The 22830-nt window shown below is 46.3% G+C and overlaps 1 protein-coding gene across 5 annotated transcripts in view; it reads left to right on the top strand.

Annotated features, from left to right (window-relative positions):
- nphp1 (nephronophthisis 1) overlaps window positions 1–22830 on the top strand; it is a 189956-nt gene that overhangs the window by 68492 nt on the left and 98634 nt on the right. For all 5 annotated transcript variants that reach the window (XR_010972902.1, XM_068027505.1, XM_068027500.1 and 2 more), the window contains 2 exons: window positions 4305–4389; window positions 6313–6407. Coding sequence is in view for 4 of the 5 variants with exons in the window: in XM_068027505.1 (XP_067883606.1) it covers window positions 4305–4389; window positions 6313–6407 (180 nt within the window). In the remaining variant the exon portion in view is untranslated. The remainder of the gene's footprint in view (window positions 1–4304; window positions 4390–6312; window positions 6408–22830) is intronic.

The following is a 22830-nucleotide window of genomic DNA, read 5'->3' as shown; positions in this document are numbered from 1 at the left end:
AGTGTTAAAAAAAAAAGAAAAAAAAATGGGTGGCGCAGTGGTTAGCACCGCAGCTCACTGCTCCGGCGACCCAGGTTCGGTTCTGGGTACTGCCTGTGCAGAGTTTGCAAGTTCTCCCTGTGACTGCGTGGGTTTCTGCGGGTGCTCCGGTTTCCTCCCACAGCCAAAGACTTGCACGTTGATAGGTAAATTGGCTGTTGTAAATTGCCCCTAGTGTAGGTAGGTGGTAGGAGCATTGAGGGAAAGTGGGGATATGGTATGGGATTAATGTAGGATTAATATAAATGGGTGGTTGATGGACGGCACAGACTCGGTGGGCCGAAGGGCCTGTTTCAGTGCTGTATCTCTCTATGACTCTAAAAGTCTTCTACAGTGAGCAAGGTTTAATAAGAATACTGGGGCCTAATGAAAAGCAAGACTACCTACAATCAAGGACTAGAGTGAGCTCGAACCACAGTTTAAAAAAAAACTCCTCTTCAGAGATTGCCTCAAACTTTTTTACTTTATTTTTCTTCTCTTTTCTGGCCCTATTTGCATGTGTGTATCGCGTATGCATGCTAGCGTGGGGCGCGGCGTGTATCCGTAGGCATTAACTGCATTAGAGTTTAAGTTTTAATAAATGTCACTTTTCTTTAAACCTAAGGAAACCTGGTGTGCTCATTTCTTTGCTTTACAATTGGAAAGTGGTGAACAAGGATTCACCAAGGGGGAACTCAAAACACAGTATATTTAAAAATTAAGTCCTGTTACAATAAGACCAGGTGAAGGCTGAAAGGACCCCTAGACACCTTTCTCATCTGGTTGTAACACTTGGTCAAAGAGGTACGTTTTAAGGAGTATCTTAAAGGAAGAAAGATAAGGGAATTCCAGAGCTTAGAGCCTAGGCAGCTGAAGGAATGGTCACCAATGGTGGAATAATTAAAATTAGGTATGCATGGATATTGAGGTGTTCTGTAGACTTGGCCTTTTCTTTCACTAAAATAATAGAATCTCTCACTTCTGTTTAATCACCGAATAACTTCAAAATTAAATCTTTCCTTTTTTAAAAAAAATAATTTTCCTTGTATTTAGGCCACAATAGTAACAATACCATATCATCTGGTGCTCAACAGTTTCCAGAATAATGGATGGCGAGGCAGGAGTAAAGGAAGAGTTTCCTTGGTGTGAAATTAAAATGATATTTCATAGGACATTCAAATTATTTCTTTCTATACTACATCTGATGCTTTCCTTTCCTCTGCTAGCTTAGTATCTTGACTAAGTTAACAATGGGAACTAGTTGTGAAGAAAATATCCTTAATTTATGCTGTCAGTAAAATTTTTTTTAAAAAGGGGAAGTTAGAAGAAATTTGTTCTCAGGATTATTAGAACACAAGAAACTTTACCAAGAGTGGCTGTTGAGATGGAGATATCATTTAAAATAGATTAAGATATGTATTTGAAAAGGAAAAATATGAAAGGGGAAAGAGCAGGGAAGTAGGATTAGGATAGACAGTTCCTTTATAGTGAAAAATTAACTCTTGGTACCTCGTTTGTTATTGAGATTTTGTTATGTTTTTTTCTTTACATTTCTTCCTGGTATATAACTAAGTGCCTCTTTAGTACCTTATCAAGTAGTTATTCTGCTGTGTGTAAACTTAGATAAGCAGTGGATTTTGAGAGCTATTCTTAGGTATTTCATTGTTGGCACGGCAGCTGTGTGCAGCAGAGGGAGCCAAAAGAACACAAACTAGATATAGGGCCGAATTATCCCAACCCTTTGGAAACAGGCTGGGAGGCGGGAGGGCTGTCAATATGGTGTGGAAAGGCGTTGGGAGGGGAGCCCGACGTCGTCCCACCACCGTTGCATATTGCCAGCAGTGGGAACCTTAGCAGTGCAGCTGTCCACCAGGGGCCAAGTGAGCCCCTTAAGGGCCCAATTAAGGGCCACATGCTGCCCCCTCGCCATGTGGGGAAACCACCAGGTAAACCCTGGTGCCCTCCCAGTGGGTTTTTGGGGGATGGGGTAGGCACAGGGGTGGAGGTCCCTCCTTGATGGTAATTCATGGCCCATGGAGGGGCCATCCTGGCACCAATGGTCACCCCCCTCCCCCCCCCCCCCCCCCCCAACTCATTGCCGCTGCAATACCCCCCCCCACCCCCCATTCCAGATCGCCGGGGCCTGCCTGCCTGGCTCCTGCTTTATCACAAAGACTTGCGTGTCTTGGAGGATGCTTCGGCATTGAGGTGCCCTTTCCCTCAAGCTGCAGGTTCAGCTGTGGCCACCATTTGCGGTGGCACTGCTGGGCCCTCTGGGCCGGCAGCTCTGGTGGTGAGGAGGGCGAGGGGTTGCGGGCCACCTTCTTCAATTGGTCGGCAGCCTGTTAAGTGGCCACTGCCAGCAAAATGCCGCCCGAGGGTCCTGCCACGTGTCAGAGTGAAGTCGGCTCCCGCTTTCAGCCATGGCCTTGCCCCTCCCTACCTCTCATATCTTCCAGCCCCACAACCCTCCAAGATATCTATGTTCCTCTAATTCTGGCCTCTTGAGCATCCCTGATTTTAATCGCTCCACCATTGGCAGCCACGCCATCAGTTGCCCTAAGTTCTGGAGTGCCCTCCCTACACCTCTCTACCTCGCTTCCTTCCTTTAAGACTATCCTTAAAACCTACATTGTTGATCAGGCTTTTTGTCATCTGACCTAGTACCTCCTTGTGTGGCTCGGTGACCTATTTGGCTTTATAATGCTCCTGTGAAGCATCTTGGGACGTTTTATTATGTTAAAGGCACTATATAAATAGAAGTTGTATTGCACAATTGGGAAGCCTGCTGTCCTGGAAAATCCACATGCCCATGCATCCTTCACTCCTCAGGAAGAAGGGGATGAAATCCCCTCTGCTCCTGTAGACTGCCTCTGTCAGCTCCCAGATAATTCTGTGGATGGCGAATTGCAACACATTGTTAATGTCGCCAGCTGCAATCTGAAAGGAACCAGTTGCGAGAAACAAAAAGGGGACAGTGAGCTTCACAGGCACTGTGAGGGCCAACCGCGCCCTGGTTTGAGACTGTAGGTCTTCGTGAAGGACGTGACACAACTATGCCGCTATCTATTTATTTATTTAGAGATACAGCACTGAAACAGGCCCTTCGGCCCACCGAGTCTGTGCCGACCAACAACCACCCATTTATACTAATCCTACATTTATCCCATATTCCCTACCACGTCCCCACCATTCTCCTACCACCTACCTACACTAGGGGCAATTTACAATGGCTAATTTACCTGTCAACCTGCAAGTCTTTGGCTGTGGGAGGAAACTGGAGCACCTGGCGGAAACCCACGCAGTCACAGGGAGAACTTGGAAACTCCACACAGGCAGGACCCAGAACTGAACCTGGGTCGCTGGAGCTGTGAGGCTGCGGTGCTAACCACTGCTAACCACCCTCCTTAGTGAAGTGAAGCCTCCTGAGGTACTGCTTCTGGATAATTCCAACATAGGACTGGTGCTCCCGGAAGACTGGGGAACGTTCCTTCTCTTCCCTTGCTCCTCCTCTGACTGTCTTGCACATGTTGCAGGTCAAATGGCACTGGTACTGTCCCCATACTTAGGCAAGGCAATGTGATTCTCTGCCTTCCTGTGGTCAGCAGCAACCTTCAAATCCCTCCAGCAACTCACCACAGTGCTTCCACCAACTTTGCCTGAGCAAAGGTAAGTCAAAAGCACTTCAGCTGCAACTTGTTGAGTGGCCCTTTAAATAGTCCCAGATGCCTTTTTTTTTCAGGACTGAATAAGTCATTCCCTGCACATTCCTTGGCCAATTTTAGTATGTGTGTGTTGCATCAGTCCATTCTCGCTCCTTCAACCTCTTCGGGCAAACGCAGGGGATGCCACTGCAGTTGCCTCACGCTGTAGTTATGTCTACATTGTAGTGCTATGCAAATGAATTAAGTGGCCTTGATGCCTAAAAATTGAATTGTTAAATAATTTGCAATAAATAACTGACTAGAGTTGACTGTATATCCACTTAAGCTCATAATTTAGGTTAGTGTTTGAGATAACTCCTGTGAAGTGCCTTGTGACATTTTAACAATATTGACACGATATAAAAGCTCGTCATTGTTGTAGAACTCGGAGTGTTGCATTGTTGGAAGTTGCGTCTTTCAGACGAGATGTTAAACCTAGGCCCTATATTCCTGTTCACATGGACATGATTGATCCCTTAGCTGTGTTTAAGGAAGAAAGCTAGTTCTGGTGTCCCATTTAACTAATACTACTTCAGTTTGTACCAAACAACTTTAATTTGGAATCTTTTACTTGATCTTCAGATTAGTGCCACAGATGTGCTAATGACAATGGGAACCATTCCAGAAGGATTCAGAGCATCAACTCTTGCACAGCTGTTAGCAGAAGGTATGTAAGGTTAGCTTGTAATCTCATGTGGCATTAAGAGTAATCCATGTATGTAGATTATACTGATTTATAGTGTGTAAGTATGATCATATATGAAAAATATTAGTACACAAAATACTCTGTCATTAAGAATTAGATATGAGTTTGCAACTCTAATTTTACTTTTATGATGAGTTCATGATCCGGTCTGTTAGAGAAAATGTCGAGTCTATGTGACACACTTCTTGAGGGATAGGGAAAAATTACAGGGAGTGTCTTCATTGGCCAATTTGACACATCTCAGAATGGTTAGTTACAGAACAGCATTGACAGAGTCCTGGCTGATTTTGTGCATTTTCAATTGGGTGATGGTGAACTGGTTTTGTAACCATAAATAAAATAGGGGACTTTTGATGCAGTAATACCTTTTTACATTTCAAATTTAACAACAATTTTAAATCAATTCCTCGTTCTGATTTTGTTTAGTGCTTTTGTTTTCAATTTCTCTTCCACCTTTGAAAGCATTGACTCTTGCTGAGGTAATAAAGGCATCACTAGCTTTCTAGTACCTTGTGCAGGTAACCATATTTAGAGTTCAAGTACACAATTACTTTTACAGAATCACAGCCAAACCTAATCCTGTTTACACCAGACACACAACACTTCTATATGGGGTTTCTAGATAGTGATTGGCAGCCAGAAATTTTCTTGGTGCAAGCAAGCTATATAGAGATTTGAAGGGCCGGGCAAACATTCTAAATTCGTTGGGTAAGTGGGAGCCATGAGCGAGTAGAATTTAGTGCAGAACTAAATACAAATTTTGGTAAGTTGGAGCTGTACCTCACCATCATCTCTTTTGACTCCTTCACTGCTTCTAAATTATCACACTGCTTATCTGATCTCCAGTACTGAATGAGTAGAAATTTCCTCCAATTAAATATTGGGAAGAAAGCTATTGTTTTTGGATACCTCTCCAACTTCTATTCCCTCGCAACCAACTCCATCTCTCTCTCTGGCAACTTCCTGAGTCTAAATCAGAGTGTTCGTAACCTTGGTGTCATATTTGACCCCAAGATGAGATTCCGACCGCATATTCGTGCCATCACTAAGGTAGCCTATTTCCACCTCTAATATCACCTGCCCTTTCCCCTACCTCAGATCATCTCCTGAAACCCTCATCATGTCTTTGTTATCTCTAGACCTGACTCTTCCAGTGCACTCCTAGCTGGTCTACCACTTTCTACCTTCCTTAAACTTGAGACTGTCCAAAACTCTGCTGCCCGTGTCCTAACTCGCATCAGGTCCCATTCAGCCATCACCCCTGAGCTCGCTGACCTACACTGGTTCCAGGTCAAGCAATGTCTTGATTTTAAAATTCTGTTCCTTTTTTAAAAATTCCTCCATGGCCTCACCACTCCCTATCTCTATAATCTCCTCAGCACTCCGAGATATCTGTGCTCCTCTAATTCTAGCCTCTTGAGCATCCCCGATTTTAATTGTTCCACCATTGGTGGCTGTGCATTCAGTTGCCTAAGCCCTAAGCTCTGGATTCTTTCCCTACATCTCTCCACCTCTCTACTATTCTTAAAATCTACCTCTTTGACCAAGCTTTTGGTCATCTGATCTAATTTCTCCTTATGTGGCTCGGTGTCACATTTTGTTTCACAATGTTCCTGTGAAGCGACCTGGGACATTTTATTACATTAAAGGCACTATATAAATTTAAATTGTTGTTCCACTGGGTGACCTCCCACAGTTCACAACAACTCTTGAACCAGCTGCTAAAAAATGCATGCCATTGATCTGATGTTGCCATCAGTTTTTTGTTTTGATAGTGTTTTTGGTCTGGGTTTGGTATCGTGTAAGCTGACAATATACCTGGTTACCCCCACTACTGTTCAAATAACCATGCAAACAGCCTCATTGTGTATTTTACCTTGACAGGAAATGAATTCCACATGAGTTACTATTTGCAGCCTAAGTTAACCCAGTCCAAGATATCCTTTAAAGACCTTCACTGGGACAAAGTAAACGGTGGCGTGAGTAAAGCGTATTTTGGTTATCATTCGTTTGTATGCCATAACCATATCAAATACTATTTAGAAGTATATAGAAGTTACGACATGGCAACAGGCCATTTGGCATAGCTAGTGCATGTCAGCATATACCCTCCAGGCGCATGAATAGTTCTAATCACATTTACCCAGCCAGTTGCCATATACCTTTAACCCAATTCCTTCATCCATATATCCAAGGTAGTCTTCATTTGTGACGTAATGTTTGCTTCAATCGCTATCTCTGAAAGTGAATTCCATATCCTCAGAACTCTAGTCATTTCTGAAGTCCAGTAGGGCAAATCCAGAGTTTGAAGGTAGGCCATCCCTTCAGCCTATTTTAAATTGATTGAAAGTTCAAATTAGAATAAGTTCCACATGGCTTGTAGACGAAAAGGGCTTGATGGGCTGACAAGCCTGTTATCATTCAGTGCTTTGTTATATACATATTCTTGAATTATGTCCCTTTGTTTTGATAATACAGTGAAACTTGTAAATAAGGGATGCCTAAGGCTTCAGGTATCCTTTATCTGCAGGTTTTTTTTCAAAAATGTCCTTCTGTGTGCAGTAAACCAGATAAGCCAAATATCCTGGGATTGACTATCTCCTGTAGCATTCCTTTTTTCATTCTCAGCTGGGATCAGGCGTAATTCTGATGCCAGCAGGATGCGATTTCAGTCCATATTCTATTTGTAGGATTTCCCAGTTCATTAGCATTCCCAGGGTCCTTTTCTATCGAGGGGTGCATGTCCAGATCTTGCGATCTGCTATGCCTGCACAGGATGAGGTGGCTGTTGTAAAGGCTGGCTCGGGTCTGCAAATGAAACCCGACCCGAGCCCGACAGAACCACATCTGACCCCAAGCCCGACCTAGCCAGAGTCCTTTCATTTGTTTCCCGCGCCCAACCCGTCCCGACCATCAGTTAACCTAGCTTCTATTTTTCACTTGGTTGCTTATCTGCACGAGCTTAAAATAACTGTAACAAAACCACCTTTTAAGTCCAAAAAGTACATTAACATTGGAGCCACTTACCAGAGGTGGTGATGGAGCCCGACCCGACCTGAACCCGAATGCTGGATCCGGACGTGTGACCCGACCTGAACCCGACACCTGTTGTCGGGTCCCATCTGGTTCGGGTTGGGTAGCCATGCTCTAGGCTGTTGTAGGTCTATAGTTCCTGGGACATCTCAGCCAAATTGGGGAGGTGGTGGGAGAAATTAATGTCCTGCAGACCCCTGTCCAGCACCTTCTCAGTGTGCTGCAGCTGCTAATGTTTGAAGTGCTAGGTGGTGGGTAGGGGGCTCTTGTGGAATCAAAGCATGGTTACCATACAGAAGGAGGCCATTTGGTCCATCGTGGTCCATGCTGGCTCTCTGCAAAAGCAATTCACCCACTCACCTGCCCTTTTCCCATAGCCTTGCAATTTTTTTTTCTTCAGATACTTATCCAATTCCCTTTTGAAAGCCACACTCTAATCTACCTCCACTATACTCTCAGGCAGTGCATTCTAGATGCTAACCACTCGCTGCGTGAAAAGGATTTTCCTCATGTTGCTGTTGGTTCTTTTGCCATTCACTTTAAATCAGTGTCCTCTGCTTCTCAACCTTTCTTCCAATGGGAACAGTTTCTCTCCATCTAGAGCCAACATGATTTTGAACACCTCTATCAAATATCCTCTCAATCTTCTCTTTTCTGAGGAGAACAATCCAGCTTCTCCAATCTATCCTTGTAACTGAAGTCTCTCATCCCTGGAACCATTCTCGTAAATCTTTTTTACACCCACTTTAAAGTACGGTGCCCAGAATTAGACTCAATGCTCCAGTTGAGGCCGAACCAGTGTTTTCTAAAAGTTCATCTCAACTTTGTTGCTTTTGTACTGTATGTCTCCATTTATAAGGCCCAGTATTCAGTATGCCTTTTTAAGCACCTTCTCAAGCTATCCTGTTACCTGTTTTTGGCGTATATATCCCCAGTTAGCACTGTTCCTGCACCCTTTATGCTGCCTCTCCTTGTTCTTCCTAACAGAATGTATTACTTCACATTTATCTGCATTAATTTGCATCTGCCATGTGTCTGCCCATTCCACCAGCCTGTCTGTGTCCCCATGAAGTCTATCACTATTGTCCTTACAGTTCACAATACTTCTAAGTGACATTTGCAAATATTGAAATTGTGCCCTGTACACCCAAGTCTAGGTCATTAATATAGATCAAGAAAAGCAGTGGTCCTAGTACTGATGCCTGGGGAACCCCACTGTACACCTTCCACCAGTGCGAGAAACTAGTGTTCACCACTACTCTCTGTTTCCTGTCACTCAGCCAACTTTGTATCCTTGCTGCCATTTGCTTCAACTTTGCTGACAAGCCTATTATGTGGCACTTTATCAAATGCCTTTTGGAGGTCCACACATACCATGTAAATCACATTACCCTCATCAAGCCTCTTTGTTACCTCATTAAAAAACCCAATCCAGTTAGTTAAACATGGCTTGACTTTAACAAATCTGTGCTGGCTTTCCTTAATTAATCCACATTTATCCAAACAACTGGTAATTTTACCCTGAATTATCGTTTTTAAAAGCTTTCCCACCACCAAGGTTAAACTGACTGGCCTGTAGTTGCTGGGTTTATCCTTGCATCCTTTTTTGAACAAGAGTGTAACATTTGCAATTCTCCAGTCTTCTGGAACCACCCTGGACCTAAGGAAGATTGGAAGATTATGGCCAATGCCTCTGCAATTTCCATCTTTACTTTCCTCAGCATCCTTGGTTGCATCCCATCTGGTCCTGGTGACTTATCAAGTTTTAAGTACAGCTAGCCTTTGTAATACCTCCTGTTTATCAATTTTTAGCCCATTCAGTATCTCAGTTACCTCCTCCTTCACTATAACTTTGGCACCATCTTCCTTGGTAAAGACAGATGCAAAGTACTCATTTAGTACCTCAGCCATGCCCTCTTCTTCCATGCATAAATCCTCTATTTAGTCCCTAACTGTCCCAGCCCTCCTCTTACTAGTTTTACGATTTATATGCCTATGGAAGACTTTTGGATTCCTCTTTAAGTTAGCTGTCAGTCTCTTCTCATACTCTCTTTGTCTTTCATATTTCCTTTTTCACTGCCCCTCAAACATTCTGCAGCCATCCTGATTCTCACATATTGCCAACCTGCAAAACTGCCACTCCTCCTCCTTTCTTTCCTTCCTTATATTTCCTTAACACCTTGGGCTGTATTTTTAATTATGGTCGGGGTCTGGATCAGAGGTGGGCAGGCGCGCAATTTAGTGCTGCTGGCCTCTGCTGGTTCGCCACCACAATCCCAACCCTGAGCTAATTGAGGAAAGTTATTGGCAATTAGGCCTTGTTCCTGCGCCAATTGGAATTTCCAGTCAGCAGTGCAGGCAGCCCATGTTGGTCCAAGCCAATGTGGTGGGCTCAGGGCAGGAGGTACGGGGGATGGGGTGGAGCGATAGGACGATGGATTACGCGAGGGACCCCCCCCCACCCCCGCCGCCCGAACCCATAACAGCCGCCGGGCCACAGCTGTAGCAGTGATCCATCCCCTGGAGGAGTAGCTCCTTTCGGATCATGGCCGGGCAGCTTTATAAAACACAAAAGAAAAGCCTACCTGGCTTCCCTATCTTGAGATTGGCAGCTGCCACCAGTGGGACTGCCGATCCACGAGTGCTGGAGAGCCTCCCATTGGCCCTCCATGGTCAGGTGCCAACCCGCTGTCCTTGATTGGACGGCAAGCCCATTCCCTGGCCTTTAATTGGCTGACCAGTGGGTGTGCTGAAAGCATGCCGTGTGGGATTGGGACCCTGAACCATCCCCCCCCCCCACCATTTCCACTTCCTGACCCCGGTTGAAAACCCAGCCCCTTGTATCCAGGTATGTGTAGAACCCAATCCTGCCCATTTTTGAGATGGATCTGTTATCACCACAACAACGTATGTTATCTGCACCTGCAGCTCACCAACCTTATTTAACATGCTTTGTGCATTTACATACCTGCACTGTAAATCTAATTTAGAATTTATTGCATTCCTTCTTGCTTTGACTGCACCTAATACCTTAATATCTCTTAGTGCTAACACTCTCTCCCAGTCCATTGTGCACCATGTTTCTCCTTTCTAATGCTACATTCTGATTCCCATTCCCCTGCCAAGTTAGTTTTAACTCTCCCTAACAGCAGTAGCAAACTACCCCACAAGGACATTGGCCCCAGCTCTGTTGAAGTGCAACCCATCCAGCCTGCATCGGTCCCACCTTCCCCAGAACTGGTGCCAATGTCCCAGGAATCTGAAGCCCTTTCTCCTATATCATTCCTTCTGCCACACATTCATCTGCTCTGTCCTCCTATTTCTAGACCCATTAGCACGTGGCACAAGGAGTAATCCAGAAATCATTACATTTTGAGGTTCTGCTTGCCAGTCTTTTTCATAGCTCCCTAAAATCTGACTGCAGGACCTCACCCCTCTTTCTACCTGTGCTGATGATACCACTACCTCTGGCTGTTCACCCAATCCCCAGAGTGCTGTGCAGTTCCTCAATAATATCCTTGACCTTGGCATCAGGAAGGCAACGTACTATCCTGGATTCAGTCTACGGCCACAGGAACATCTGTCTATTCCCCTAAATACTAAATCCCCCATCACTATTGCTTTCCAATCTTCTCCCTACCCCACCCCCCATACAGCTGAGCCATCTGTGGTGGTGGACTTGGCTCTGGCTGCACTCCCCAGATGAACCGTCATTCTCACCAGTATTAAGTACTGAATGCAGGTTGAAAAGTGAGATACACTAGCAGGACTCCTGCATTCCCTGCCTGGTCATCCTTGGCTGTATGATCATCACCTATTCCCTCTCTGCCTGCACTCCCTTAAACTGCGGGCTAACTGCATCCAGACATGTACGGCCTTGCGGATGCACCTCAATGATGCCAGCTGCTGCTCAACATTCGGAATCCGGAGCTTGAGCTTCTCCAACTGATGACACTTTCTGTATATCTGTTTGTCCAGGGACTGAGAAGCATTCTGGAGTTTCCACATGGAACAAGATATGTGCTTCATGGGAATGAGATGCCCTGACATTTCTCAATTTATTAGACTAACTAAACCTTAGAGAAATAATGATTTATTAAAGACTTATATAACAGCACCTTCCCTTGTGCTGACATTACTTTTAGTTTTTTTTTAAACCTTGCTCTCTGATGCATGGGCTCACTCTGTTTTGCCTGTTCGGCCCTGAACTCCTTCAGGTATGCGCTCCTCATCTCCAATTCTCCAAACAACTAGTCACCTACCTGCGGTCCTGTGATGTCACTCCTTGATTTTTTTTTGGTGACTTGTTCTTGCAGTGTTCTCTCGCATTTTCTCTCTCTCTCTCTTTCTCTCTCTGACGCTCCTTTTATCCCCGCTGTGCTCTCTGGCCTCACAGCTGTTTTAGCAGCTCATAAGTACCTAACATCGTGGTGGAGTAGGGTTGCCAACTCTGGTTGGAGGTATTCCTGGAGGTTTGTTCATGTGATGTTCTGACCATGTCATATCAGATCACATGACCTCATATCACATGACTTAGGTCACAAAATTAAGTTGCGTCGAGCCTGTATGTTTGTAGCTGTGGATGTCTGCGAAACGCGCACACAATTCTGGTGCTGGCTGCAGCAGATGCCAGTTTAGTAAGGGTGTCAGTGTGTGTGCACCAGAATCGTGCAGAGTAGGCAGATCTTGTCGTCGGTCAACATGTAAGACTGATTTGACCTCAGCAGTGCCATTTTTGACTTGCTCTAGCTAATGCCCTGTCAAAATTTTCACTAACTGAATATACGTTCAGCAGCAGGAAGGACCGTTTCTCCACCACCACCACCACCATGCCCCCTGCCGCATGATCAGCGCTATTTAAAGGGATCATCAACTACTTTCAGATTAGTTGTTGATTGATTTCTACTGGCTCTTGTGCACAAGTTTTTGGTGATCTGTATGCTGTTTAAAGTTGTAAAGTCTACAGAGAATGGTGTGGTACATGCTGAAGGCCCTAGTTCTGACTTCAAGGGTTCTGTTCAGAGCACTTGCTCCCAGACATGGGTGCAGTAGTTTTCATTCCCCTTGGTTTGCAGCATGTCAGAGAGAATGAGCAGAGGTGACACAGAGGAGGACAAGCTGCTCAAAGAGGGAGAATGGGAGAGTGAAAATTTCTCAGCAGGCGGCCAAACCTGCCCAGGGTTTTAAGGGAGCAATTCTCCTACCTGAACTTCTGTTGAGGGACAGTGCATCAGATGCTTCCGCTTCACAAAGGAGGTTCTCACTGAAATCTGACACCTGTTGTAACACAAACTGCAACCTCGGAGCAGGGTGAGGATTACGTTGCCAGTGGTTGTGAAGGTGACCATGGCCATGAGCTTTATACATTAGGCTCCTTCCAGGCTGGAGCATATGATATTTGCAATATCCCCCAGTTAGTTGCCCACTTTTGAAAAAGGGAGGTCACTGAGCTTCTGTATGCAAAAAGAACTGAATGCATTACATTCTCTCTCGCTGTGTTTACCAGGGCCGTATCACGATCCCACCCGCATCCTGATTAAGGCCAATTAAGGTGGTTGAGAAGCTCATTAAGAGCTCATTAATGGTGGTGAGATTTTCGCAGCAGTGCACAGGCTGCACATGGCATCTGGGGCAGACCAGGCTAAGGGAGGCAGGTATGGTTAAATGGCACAGAGGGGAACTCAGCCATTGACAAATAGGTGCCCTTTGCGCTGCGCAGGTGCTGGGGAGAATGGTCAGTAAGAGCCTGGGCAGTGGAGGGGTTGTCACAATCTGGGCATCGCCGGGGCAGAAGAGCAGGGGACTAGGCGCCAAGGACAATTGGGCAGCCAGCTGAGCACAAGGAAGACAACAGCTGGCAATAGGGGAATGACTTTCAGCTTTTGGGTCCAGTGGCGATGAGGTGCAGCACCCTTCCCAGGAAGGGCGGAGCCCCAGACATCAAGAGAGCAGGGGAGAGGAAAGATGTGCAGGAAGGACACAAAGGCCATACCCTCAGCATAGGATATACCACTGAAAATGGAACTACCTGGAGGTGACCGAGAACCAGAGCCACAGGAGATTGGGACTCTCCAGGCAGACGGTCAAAGACATCTGTGCCCTTGTCGTCGAAGACTTTAAATCATGCAGCACTAGTTGTCATGCCCTGCCAGTAGCCATCAAAGTCATTGTTGCCTTGAACTTCTGGCTTCTTCCAAGGATCAGCTGCGGGCCTTGTTGGCATCTCTCAAACAGTTGCACATCACTACATCTTGCAAATCACTGATGCACTCTTTGCCAAAGTTGGACAGTACTTTCATTTCATGACAGCTGAGGCCTCGCAGGCACAGAGGGCTGTGAGTTTTGTCCCCATAGCTGGATTGCCCCAAGTGCATCGGCTATCCCTTGGTTTGAGGACAATGTCTACTCAGGGTCGTGAGTTTCTGCCATGGGTCTTCATGTTACTGAGCAGGCCGATTTATGACCCACGGATCTTTGGGCACGTGGGGCAAGACGTCCCACGAGGTAGTGGGATCTGGAGTGCAGGATTTGCTTCCTTTTCTTTCCTTCTCTGCTGTCGCTTTGCCTCATCATTAATGCATTGGGACTCGAAGCGTGATGCAACTTAGAGTCATAGAGTTTTACAGCACAGAAACAGGCCCTTCAGCCCAACACGCCTGCACCGACCGTCAAGCACCCGTCCTAACTACTCCCATTTCCCCACACTTGGCCTGTAGCCTTGTATGCTATGGTGTTTCAAGTGTTCCATCTAAATACTTCTTGAATGTCGTGAGTGTTCCGACCTCTTCAGGCAGTGTGTTCCAGATTCTAACCACCCTCTGGGTGAAAAAATTTCTCCTCAACTCCCCTCTAAACCTCCTGCCCCTTACCTTAAATCTATGCCCCCTGGTTATTGACCTCTCCGCTACGGGAAAAAGTTTCTTCCTATCTACCCTATCAATGCCCCTCATAATTTTTTATACCCCGCTCCGGAGCCTTCTCCGCTCCAAGGAAAACAACCCCAGCCTATCCAGTCTGTCTTCATAACTGAAAAGCTCCAGCCCAGACAACATCCTAGTGAATCTCCTCTACACCCTCTCCATTGCAATCACATCCTTCCTATAGTGTGGTGACCAGAACTGTACACAGTACTCCAGCTGTGGCCGAAATAGCGTTTTATACAGCTCCATCATAACCTCCCTGCTCTTTATATTCTGTGCCTCGGCTAATACAGGCAAGTATCCCGTATGCCTTCCTAACCACCTTATCTACCTGTGCTGCTGCCTTCAGTGATCTATGGACAAGCATCCCAAGGTCCCTCTGACCCTCTGTACTCCCTAGTGTCCTACCGTCCATTGTGTATTCCATTGCCTTGTTAGACCTTCCAAAGTGCATCACCTCACACTTCCTTAGTTGACAAATTGTCGCCATTCTGAACTACTGGTAGCAAGCTTCTTCCAGTTATTAAGGTCAATGCAGGCATGCTTCATGGAGAGCTTCTGAGTGTCTTTGAAGTGTTTTCTTTGTCCTCGCCGTAACGTTGGCCATTTGATAGTTGTGAGAAGATGACCTGGTGGGGTGGGGGGAAAGAGTTTCAGTCATGCGGACACAGTGGCCAGTCCATCGGAGTTGATTTTGTAGGAGTTTTGCCTGCATGCTTGTGGATCAGGCATCCAGAAGAACATTGGCGTTTATTCGATGGTCCTCCCATTGAATCTGGAGGTTGCAGCGGAGACACTGCTGATGAAATTTCCCTAGTGCTCTTATGTGTAACTGATGCACAGTCCAGGCCTCACTGTAGTACAGGAGTGTGGTGACGACCGCTGCTCTGTACACTAAGACTTCTGTTGATTTGGGAAGGTCTTTGTTGTTAAACATTTGCTGTTGCAACTTATAGAAGGCTGATCCGGTATTGGATCTCCTCATCAATGGTGGCCTTTTGAGAGAGGTAACTGTTCAGGTATAAGAAAAAGAACAAAGAAAATTACAGCACAGGAACAGGCCCTTCGGCCCTCCAAGCCTGCGCCGATCCAGATCCTCTATCTAAACATGTCGCCTATTTTCTAAGGGTCTGTATCTCTTTACTTCCTGCCCATTCATGTATCTGTCTAGATACATCTTAAAAGACTCTATCATTCCCGCATCTACCACCTCCGCTGGCAACGCGTTCCAGGCACCCACCACCCTCTGCGTAAAGAACTTTCCACGCATATCGCCCCTAAACTTTTCCCCTTTCACTTTGAACTCGTGACCCCTAGGAATTGAATCCCCCACTCTGGGGAAAAAGCTTCTTGCTATCCACCCTGTCTATACCTCTCATGATTTTGTACACCTCAATCAGGTCCCCCCTCAACCTCCGTCTTTCTAATGAAAATAATCCTAATCTACTCAACCTCTCTTCATAGCTAGCGCCCTCCATACCAGGCAACATCCTGGTGAACCTCCTGTGCACCCTCTCCAAAGCATCCACATCCTTTTGGTAATGTGGCGACCAGAACTGCACGCCGTATTCCAAATGTGGCCTAACCAAAGTCCTATACAACTGTAACATGACCTGCCAACTCTTGTACTCAATACCCCGTCCGATGAAGGAAAGCATGCCGTATGCCTTCTTGACCACTCTATTGACCTGCGTTGCCACCTTCAGGGAACAATGGACCTGAACACCCAAATCTCTCTGTACATCAATTTTCCCCAGGACTTTTCCATTTACTGTATAGTTCACTCTTGAATTGGATCTTCCAAAATGCATCACCTCGCATTTGCCCTGATTGAACTCCATCTGCCATTTCTCTGCCCAACTCTGCAATCTATCTATATTCTGCTGTATTCTCTGACAGTCCCCTTCACTATCTGCTACTCCACCAATCTTAGTGTCGTCTGCAAACTTGCTAATCAGACCACCTATACTTTCCTGCAAATCATTTATGTATATCACAAGCAACAGTGGTCCCAGCATGGATCCCTGTGGAACACCACTGGTCACACGTCTCCATTTTGAGAAACTCCCTTCCACTGCTACTCTCTGTCTCCTGTTGCCCAGCCAGTTCTTTATCCATCTAGCTAGTACACCCTGGACCCCATGCGACTTCACTTTCTCCATCAACCTACCATGGGGAACCTTATCAAACGCCTTACTGAAGTCCATGTATATGACATCTACAGCCCTTCCCTCATCAATCAACTTTGTCACTTCCTCAAAGAATTCTATTAAGTTGGTAAGACATGACCTTCCCTGCACAAAACCATGTTGCCTATCACTGATAAGCTCATTTTCTTCCAAATGGGAATAGATCCTATCCCTCAGTATCTTCTCCAGCAGCTTCCCTACCACTGACGTCAGGCTCACCGGTCTATAATTACCTGGATTTTCCCTGCTACCCTTCTTAAACAAGGGGACAACATTAGCAATTCTCCAGTCCTCCGGGACCTCACCCGTGTTTAAGGATGCTGCAAAGATATCTGTTAAGGCCCCAGATATTTCCTCTCTCGCTTCCCTCAGAAACCTGGGATAGATCCCATCCGGACCTGGGGACTTGTCCACCTTAATGCCTTTTAGAATACCCAACACTTCCTCCCTCCTTATGCCGACTTGACCTAGAGTAATCAAACATCTGTTCCTAACCGCAACATCCTTCATGTCCCTCTCCTCGGTGAATACCGATGCAAAGTACTCGTTTAGAATCTCACCCATTTTCTCTTACTCAAATGCTCAACATATTTCAGAGTCTGCTTCAACATATAGTTGGGAGGTGGAATATTTGGCTGACCAGGTGTGAGTTGATATGAGTTTTGTTTTGGCGACATTCAAGGACAGGCCCAAAGTTCCTTGTACATAGAATTAAAGAGATCGAGAGTGGCTTGCAAATCTGTTGCAGAGTAGGCAATGACACTGCAGTCATTAACTAACTGTAGCTCATGTATATCTGTGGTGGTCAGACTGGTTTTGGCACAGAGGGGACCGAGGTTGAAGAGCTTTCCATCTAGACTGTATTTAATACTGACAACAGAGGGAAGTTGATCTGTGATGAAGTGAATAACTTCATCTGGTAGATTGTGAATAGTAAGGGGGGCTAACATGCAGCCTTGTTTGACCCCAGTCCAGATTTTGAAGGCATCTGTTTTAGATCTCTTACTCAAGACAGTTACAATTATGTTGCCATGAAGCAATTTCAGGGTTGTGACAAAGTTTCTTAGGCATCCAAATCGTTGGAGCACAATCCACATAGCCTCACGATTTACTGAGTCAAATGCTTTGGTCAGAACGATGAATTCGATGTTATTCTCGGCATTTTTCTTGGATTTGTCCAGCAACATAGACCATATTGAAGGTTCCACTGGAAGACCTAAAGACACACTGTGTCTCTGGAAAGATTTCCTCAGGCACAGGAAGTAGGCGATTCAGAAGAATGCGTGTCAGGATTTTCCCTGCTATGGACAATCGTTAGTTTTCACAGCATGATTTATCTCCTTTCTTGAAGGTACAATTGTCACATTCCTGAAGTCGATTTTGGGGGTTGGTAGTGGGGGAGTTCTTTTTCCTCCAAGATCTGTAGGATGAGTGCATGGAATCTTGATGTGAGCAAAATTCATAGAGATACAGCACTGAAACAGGCCCTTCGGCTCACCGAGTCTATGCCGACCATCAACTACCCATTTATACTTTTTTTCTTCTCTTCTTTGGCCTCCTTATCTCGAGAGACAATGGATAAGCGCCTGGAGGTGGTCAGTGGTTTGTGAAGCAGCGCCTGGAGTGGCTGTAAAGGCCAATTCTAGAGTGACAGACTCTTCCACAGGTGCTGCAGAGAAATTTGTTTGTCGGGGCTGTTACACAGTTGGCTCTCCCCTTGCGCCTCTGTCTTTTGTCCTGCCAACTACTAAGTCTCTTCGACTCGCCACACTTTAGCCCCGCCTTTATGGCTGCCCGCCAGCTCTGGCGAACGCTGGAAACTGACTCCCACGACTTGTGATCAATGTCACAGGATTTCATGTCGCGTTTGCAGACGTCTTTAAAGCGGAGACATGGACGGCCGGTGGGTCTGATACCAGTGGCGAGCTCGCTGTACAATGTGTCTTTGGGGATCCTGCCATCTTCCATGCGGCTCACATGGCCAATCCATCTCAAGCGCCGCTTACTCAGTAGTGTGTATAAGCTGGGAATGTTGGCCGCCTCGAGGACTTCTGTGTTGGAGATACGGTCCTGCCACCTGATGCCAAGTATTCTCCGGAGGCAGCAAAGATGGAATGAATTGAGACATACTAATCCTACATTAATCCCATATTCCCTACCACATCCCCACCTTCCCTCAATTCTCCTACCACCTACCTACACTAGGCGCAATTTACAATGGCCAATTTACCTATCAACCTGCAAATCTTTGACTGTGGGAGGAAAACGGAGCACCTGGCGGAAACCCACGCGGTGACAGGGAGAACTTGTAAACTCTGTACAGGCAGTACCCAGAACCAAACCCGGGTCGCTGGAGCTGTGAGGCTGCGGTGCTAACCACTGTGCCGCTGGCTTTGAAGACCTCAGCTGGCATACCATCTGCACCGCAGGCTTTGTTGTTTTTCATCTGTTTGATTGCTTGTTGCATCTTTTCCATTGATGGTGGATCACCCATGGATTCTATCGTAAGGCACTGGGGGATAGCCTGGAGGGTATCAGCTGCCACTGTGGATTTACGGTTGAGGAGTTGTTCAGTATGTTCGTTCCAGCATTTATGGATGGCGTTGTCATCTTTAAGAAGAGAAATGCCATTCTGTGAACTAAGAGGATTTTGTCCACTTGACCTCCGTGTATGGATGGCCCTGGTGGCTTCAGAAAAACTTTGCATGTCATGATCAACATACTGTTGGATCTCTCGACCTTTCTATTCCCACCACAAGTCCTTTTATCTTCTGGATTTGTCTCTGGATGTCAGAATTAAGCTGTTGGTATGTTGCTGTTTGAGTTGTGACCTTGGGTTGTTCTGCCAGGCAATGAACGTTCCTCGTTTTTGTTTCAGGAGGTCAGATATTTGCACATTATTTACGTCGAACCAGTCTTGGTGACTGCTCCTGAAGGGTTGCTAATGTAACCCCACTATTTAAAAAGGGAGGTAGAGAGAAAGCAGGGTATTATAGAACAGTCAGCCTGATGTTGGTAGTGGGGAAAATTCTAGAGTCCATTATCAAAGATTTTATAGCAGAGCACTTGGAGAACAATCGGGCAGTCAACATGGATTTACGAAAGGGAAATCATGCTTGACAAATCTACTAGAATTCTTCACTTGGAATTCCTCTGTTCATTTGGGCTTTTTTAGAGCTGAGATATTGATGATCTTCCTCTTGGACTTTTGGGCCTTGCATGATCTTGGAGCTAGGTGGATGTTCATCACCGTTCAAACAAGTCAGTGATCTGTCCCGCAAACATAAGTCCATGGATCAAGTGATACAGACATTGCGCAGATCTTTGTCTTGAGCAATGGCATAATCCAGGAGGTGCCAATGCTTTGATCTAGGATGTCTCCATGTGGCTTTATATTTATCCTTCTGGCAGGAGAGGGTGTTTGTTATAATGAGGCCATGCTCAACATACTTTGTTAACAGGAAGACGCTATTTGCATTGGCTTTTCCCACTCCATTTTTTCCAATGGTTCCGCTTCAGACCCTGACATTAAAGTCCTTCAGAAGGATGATTTTTTCTTCTTTGAGGATGGTAGTCAGGGTGTAATTTAAGGTTGGAGTAGAACTTTTCCTTAACATCTTCACTGCAGTTGAAGGTCGAGGCATAAGTGCTGATGACAGTAGCATTTTGTTTATGGCTGAGCTGTAAATGAAGTGTAATGAGTCTCTTTCATTTATGCAGTTGAGGAGTTTTGGCAGTGCTTCCAAGATGCCATTCCAGATGGCAAAGTCAACTCTGTGGACATGAGGGTCGCGATCAGCCTTTCCTTTCCAGTAGAAGGTATATCCTCCTGCTTGTTCCTTCAGCCGCGCCTGCCCAGAAAGATGCATCTCACTGAGGGCAGCGATGTCAATTTGGAGTCTTGATAGCCCACGTGATAAGATTGCAGTTGTTCTTTCCGGGCGGTCACTTTTGAGATAGTCCATGAGTGTTCTAACATTCCAAGTTGCAAAATTTAGAGATTTCATTCTTTGACCGCAGAATTGGTGATCCTGTTGGTTGTGGTTCCCCAACCAGAAGGGAGTGGAACAGCCTATTTTCACCTGGAGTGAGCAGAGGCTTTCCTGGAGAGGACTGCTCAGTTACATACCGCTGCCCAAGGACACCTCTGTCAAAACACAGGTGTCCAGCGACTTTCATGCATCTGTTGCCGGTGTGCAGATTCTTGACTATGGACTCCCAGGTTCACAGCCCTGTCCCTGTCGCTGAACCTGCATCACCACAAGACTTGGCAGATGGACCCTGCTGGAAGCTTGCATGAGACTTCATTTGGGATGCCATCATTGTCCACATGATCTTGACGGATTGATGGTCAAATTTTGGTGATGTGTCAAACCATGATAACTGGGGCCTCCTTGCTGCTGCAGCCGCCGCCTGCCTTCAGAACCAGTGAGATGCACAATCTTCCTTTGCCTGTCCTGCTGTTGAGGACTTTTTGGACCACACTTTGTCTGGCATCTACCCTTGACCTTTCTGCCGTGGGAGGCCCTATTAGGAGCAAGGAGCTCCTGATGGCATTGCTCAAGGGATCATCGGGATGCAAAAGCCTCTCCACCACATCAAGGTGACGATCCATCATCGATTGCACCCATTGACAGGCCAGTGAGATTCATCAACAAGAAGGGTTTCCACTCCTTTAACGTTCAGCTGGCCTGCGACTACAACAAGAGCTTCCTCCATGTGTGCGCTCGGCATTCTGATACCTTCCATGACTTCTTCATCCTCCGTCAGTCTTGGCTGCTGCAGCTCTTCACTCAAAACCCCAACTCTGTGGATGGATCCTCGGGGACAAGAGATGGCTACTCACCCCTCTACGAGAGCCCTAGACAAAGGCACAAAGGCGATACAACCAAAACCACTAGGACAACCATTGAGCAGACTATTGAGCTTCTGAAGATGCAGTTCTGGTGCCTGGACCAGTCAGGTGGTACACCCCAAAGCACTCCTGCATCTCAATCATTGTGTGGTCTGCTATGCTCTCCATGACATGGCCCTGCAAGGAGGTGTGGACCTTGAAGATGATGAGGCCTTGGAAGGAGACAGCTAATTGGAGAAGTGGAGGAAGGACATGGGAAAGGGGGAGGATGCAGAACACTGAGGTGTCTGGCTGCACAGGAGGTGGCTGGGCCAGGTGCAGGGCATCCTCTGGATGCTATGAATTTCAGGGATCATTTGATTCAGGAACGTTTCAATTGAGGCCCTTTGACCCCGGGTGAAGGACATGGTCTGGAAGTCAGTCTGAGGCACCTGTGCGAACATATCCATTGAAGCCCAGAACATCTAAACTATCACCAACAATAAAGGAAAGAACATCTGCTCAGAGGCTTTGCCATCACTGCGGAGGAAACCTTGATCTGCTTCATCACATCATACCTCCTTTCTTGTCCTGCCAGCAATAAAAGGAGTCTCGGATGTGTGACTTAAAGTGTCATTCTTTATATAGTGCTCCAAAAAGGAAACACTGTACAGATACAACAAGAAGACATATTAGTGACCCACTCGGTGCTTCGCGCTCTGCCACCTTTATGCAGTGCTCCCCATGTGGCCTTGAAGGAGGTGGAAGCAGCCTGATTACTTGCCTCAGCTTGCGGCTGAGATGCATGTGGCGGTTGTCCTCTTGAAGGTGCCTATGGGGCATCTCCAGAGACTGCTGCATCTGCATCGTTGCAGAGGCAGCCTCCGTAACTTGACCCTGCTGCACAGAGGCTCCCACTGTCCGAGGAGCCAAGGAGGCTGAGGATGATGAAGGCGCCCCGCCTCCTTTGTAACATTTTCAGCCCTTTGTGGTTGCACCGGATTGCTGGAGGTGGGCACCACTCTAATCATCCCTTTGCCACCAGCACCACTGATCTGTCCAGGCTACACATGTCTTGCGGACATCAGTACGCATTTCCTACATGCACTCCAAGTGCTGCTGCATAGGGCTCTCCATGAGTTTGGCCACTCTCTCTCAATGGAGGATTTCATGTGCTCATAGCCCTGAGCCATTGTGGCACACTTGAGCTGAATAGACTCCTCCATTTTCTGTCCATGATCCCACACTGCTTCAGGGAACTTTGACATGTGGGAGCACAACTCTTGCTGCTGTTCTAGGTAGAACCTCCTTTCCAGCTGAACTGGGCTGTGTTTTGCCCTCCCTTCTCCAAGGGGAACTGCCTACAGCTGTACCTCCTCCTGCACACTAGTGCCATGCTCCTCACCCAGTACTAACCTATTTTTTT

The sequence above is a fragment of the Heterodontus francisci genome, chromosome 3 (genome assembly GCF_036365525.1).
Source record: "Heterodontus francisci isolate sHetFra1 chromosome 3, sHetFra1.hap1, whole genome shotgun sequence".
Taxonomy (NCBI): Eukaryota; Metazoa; Chordata; class Chondrichthyes; order Heterodontiformes; family Heterodontidae; genus Heterodontus; species Heterodontus francisci.
This window is presented reverse-complemented; position numbering and strand designations above follow the sequence as displayed.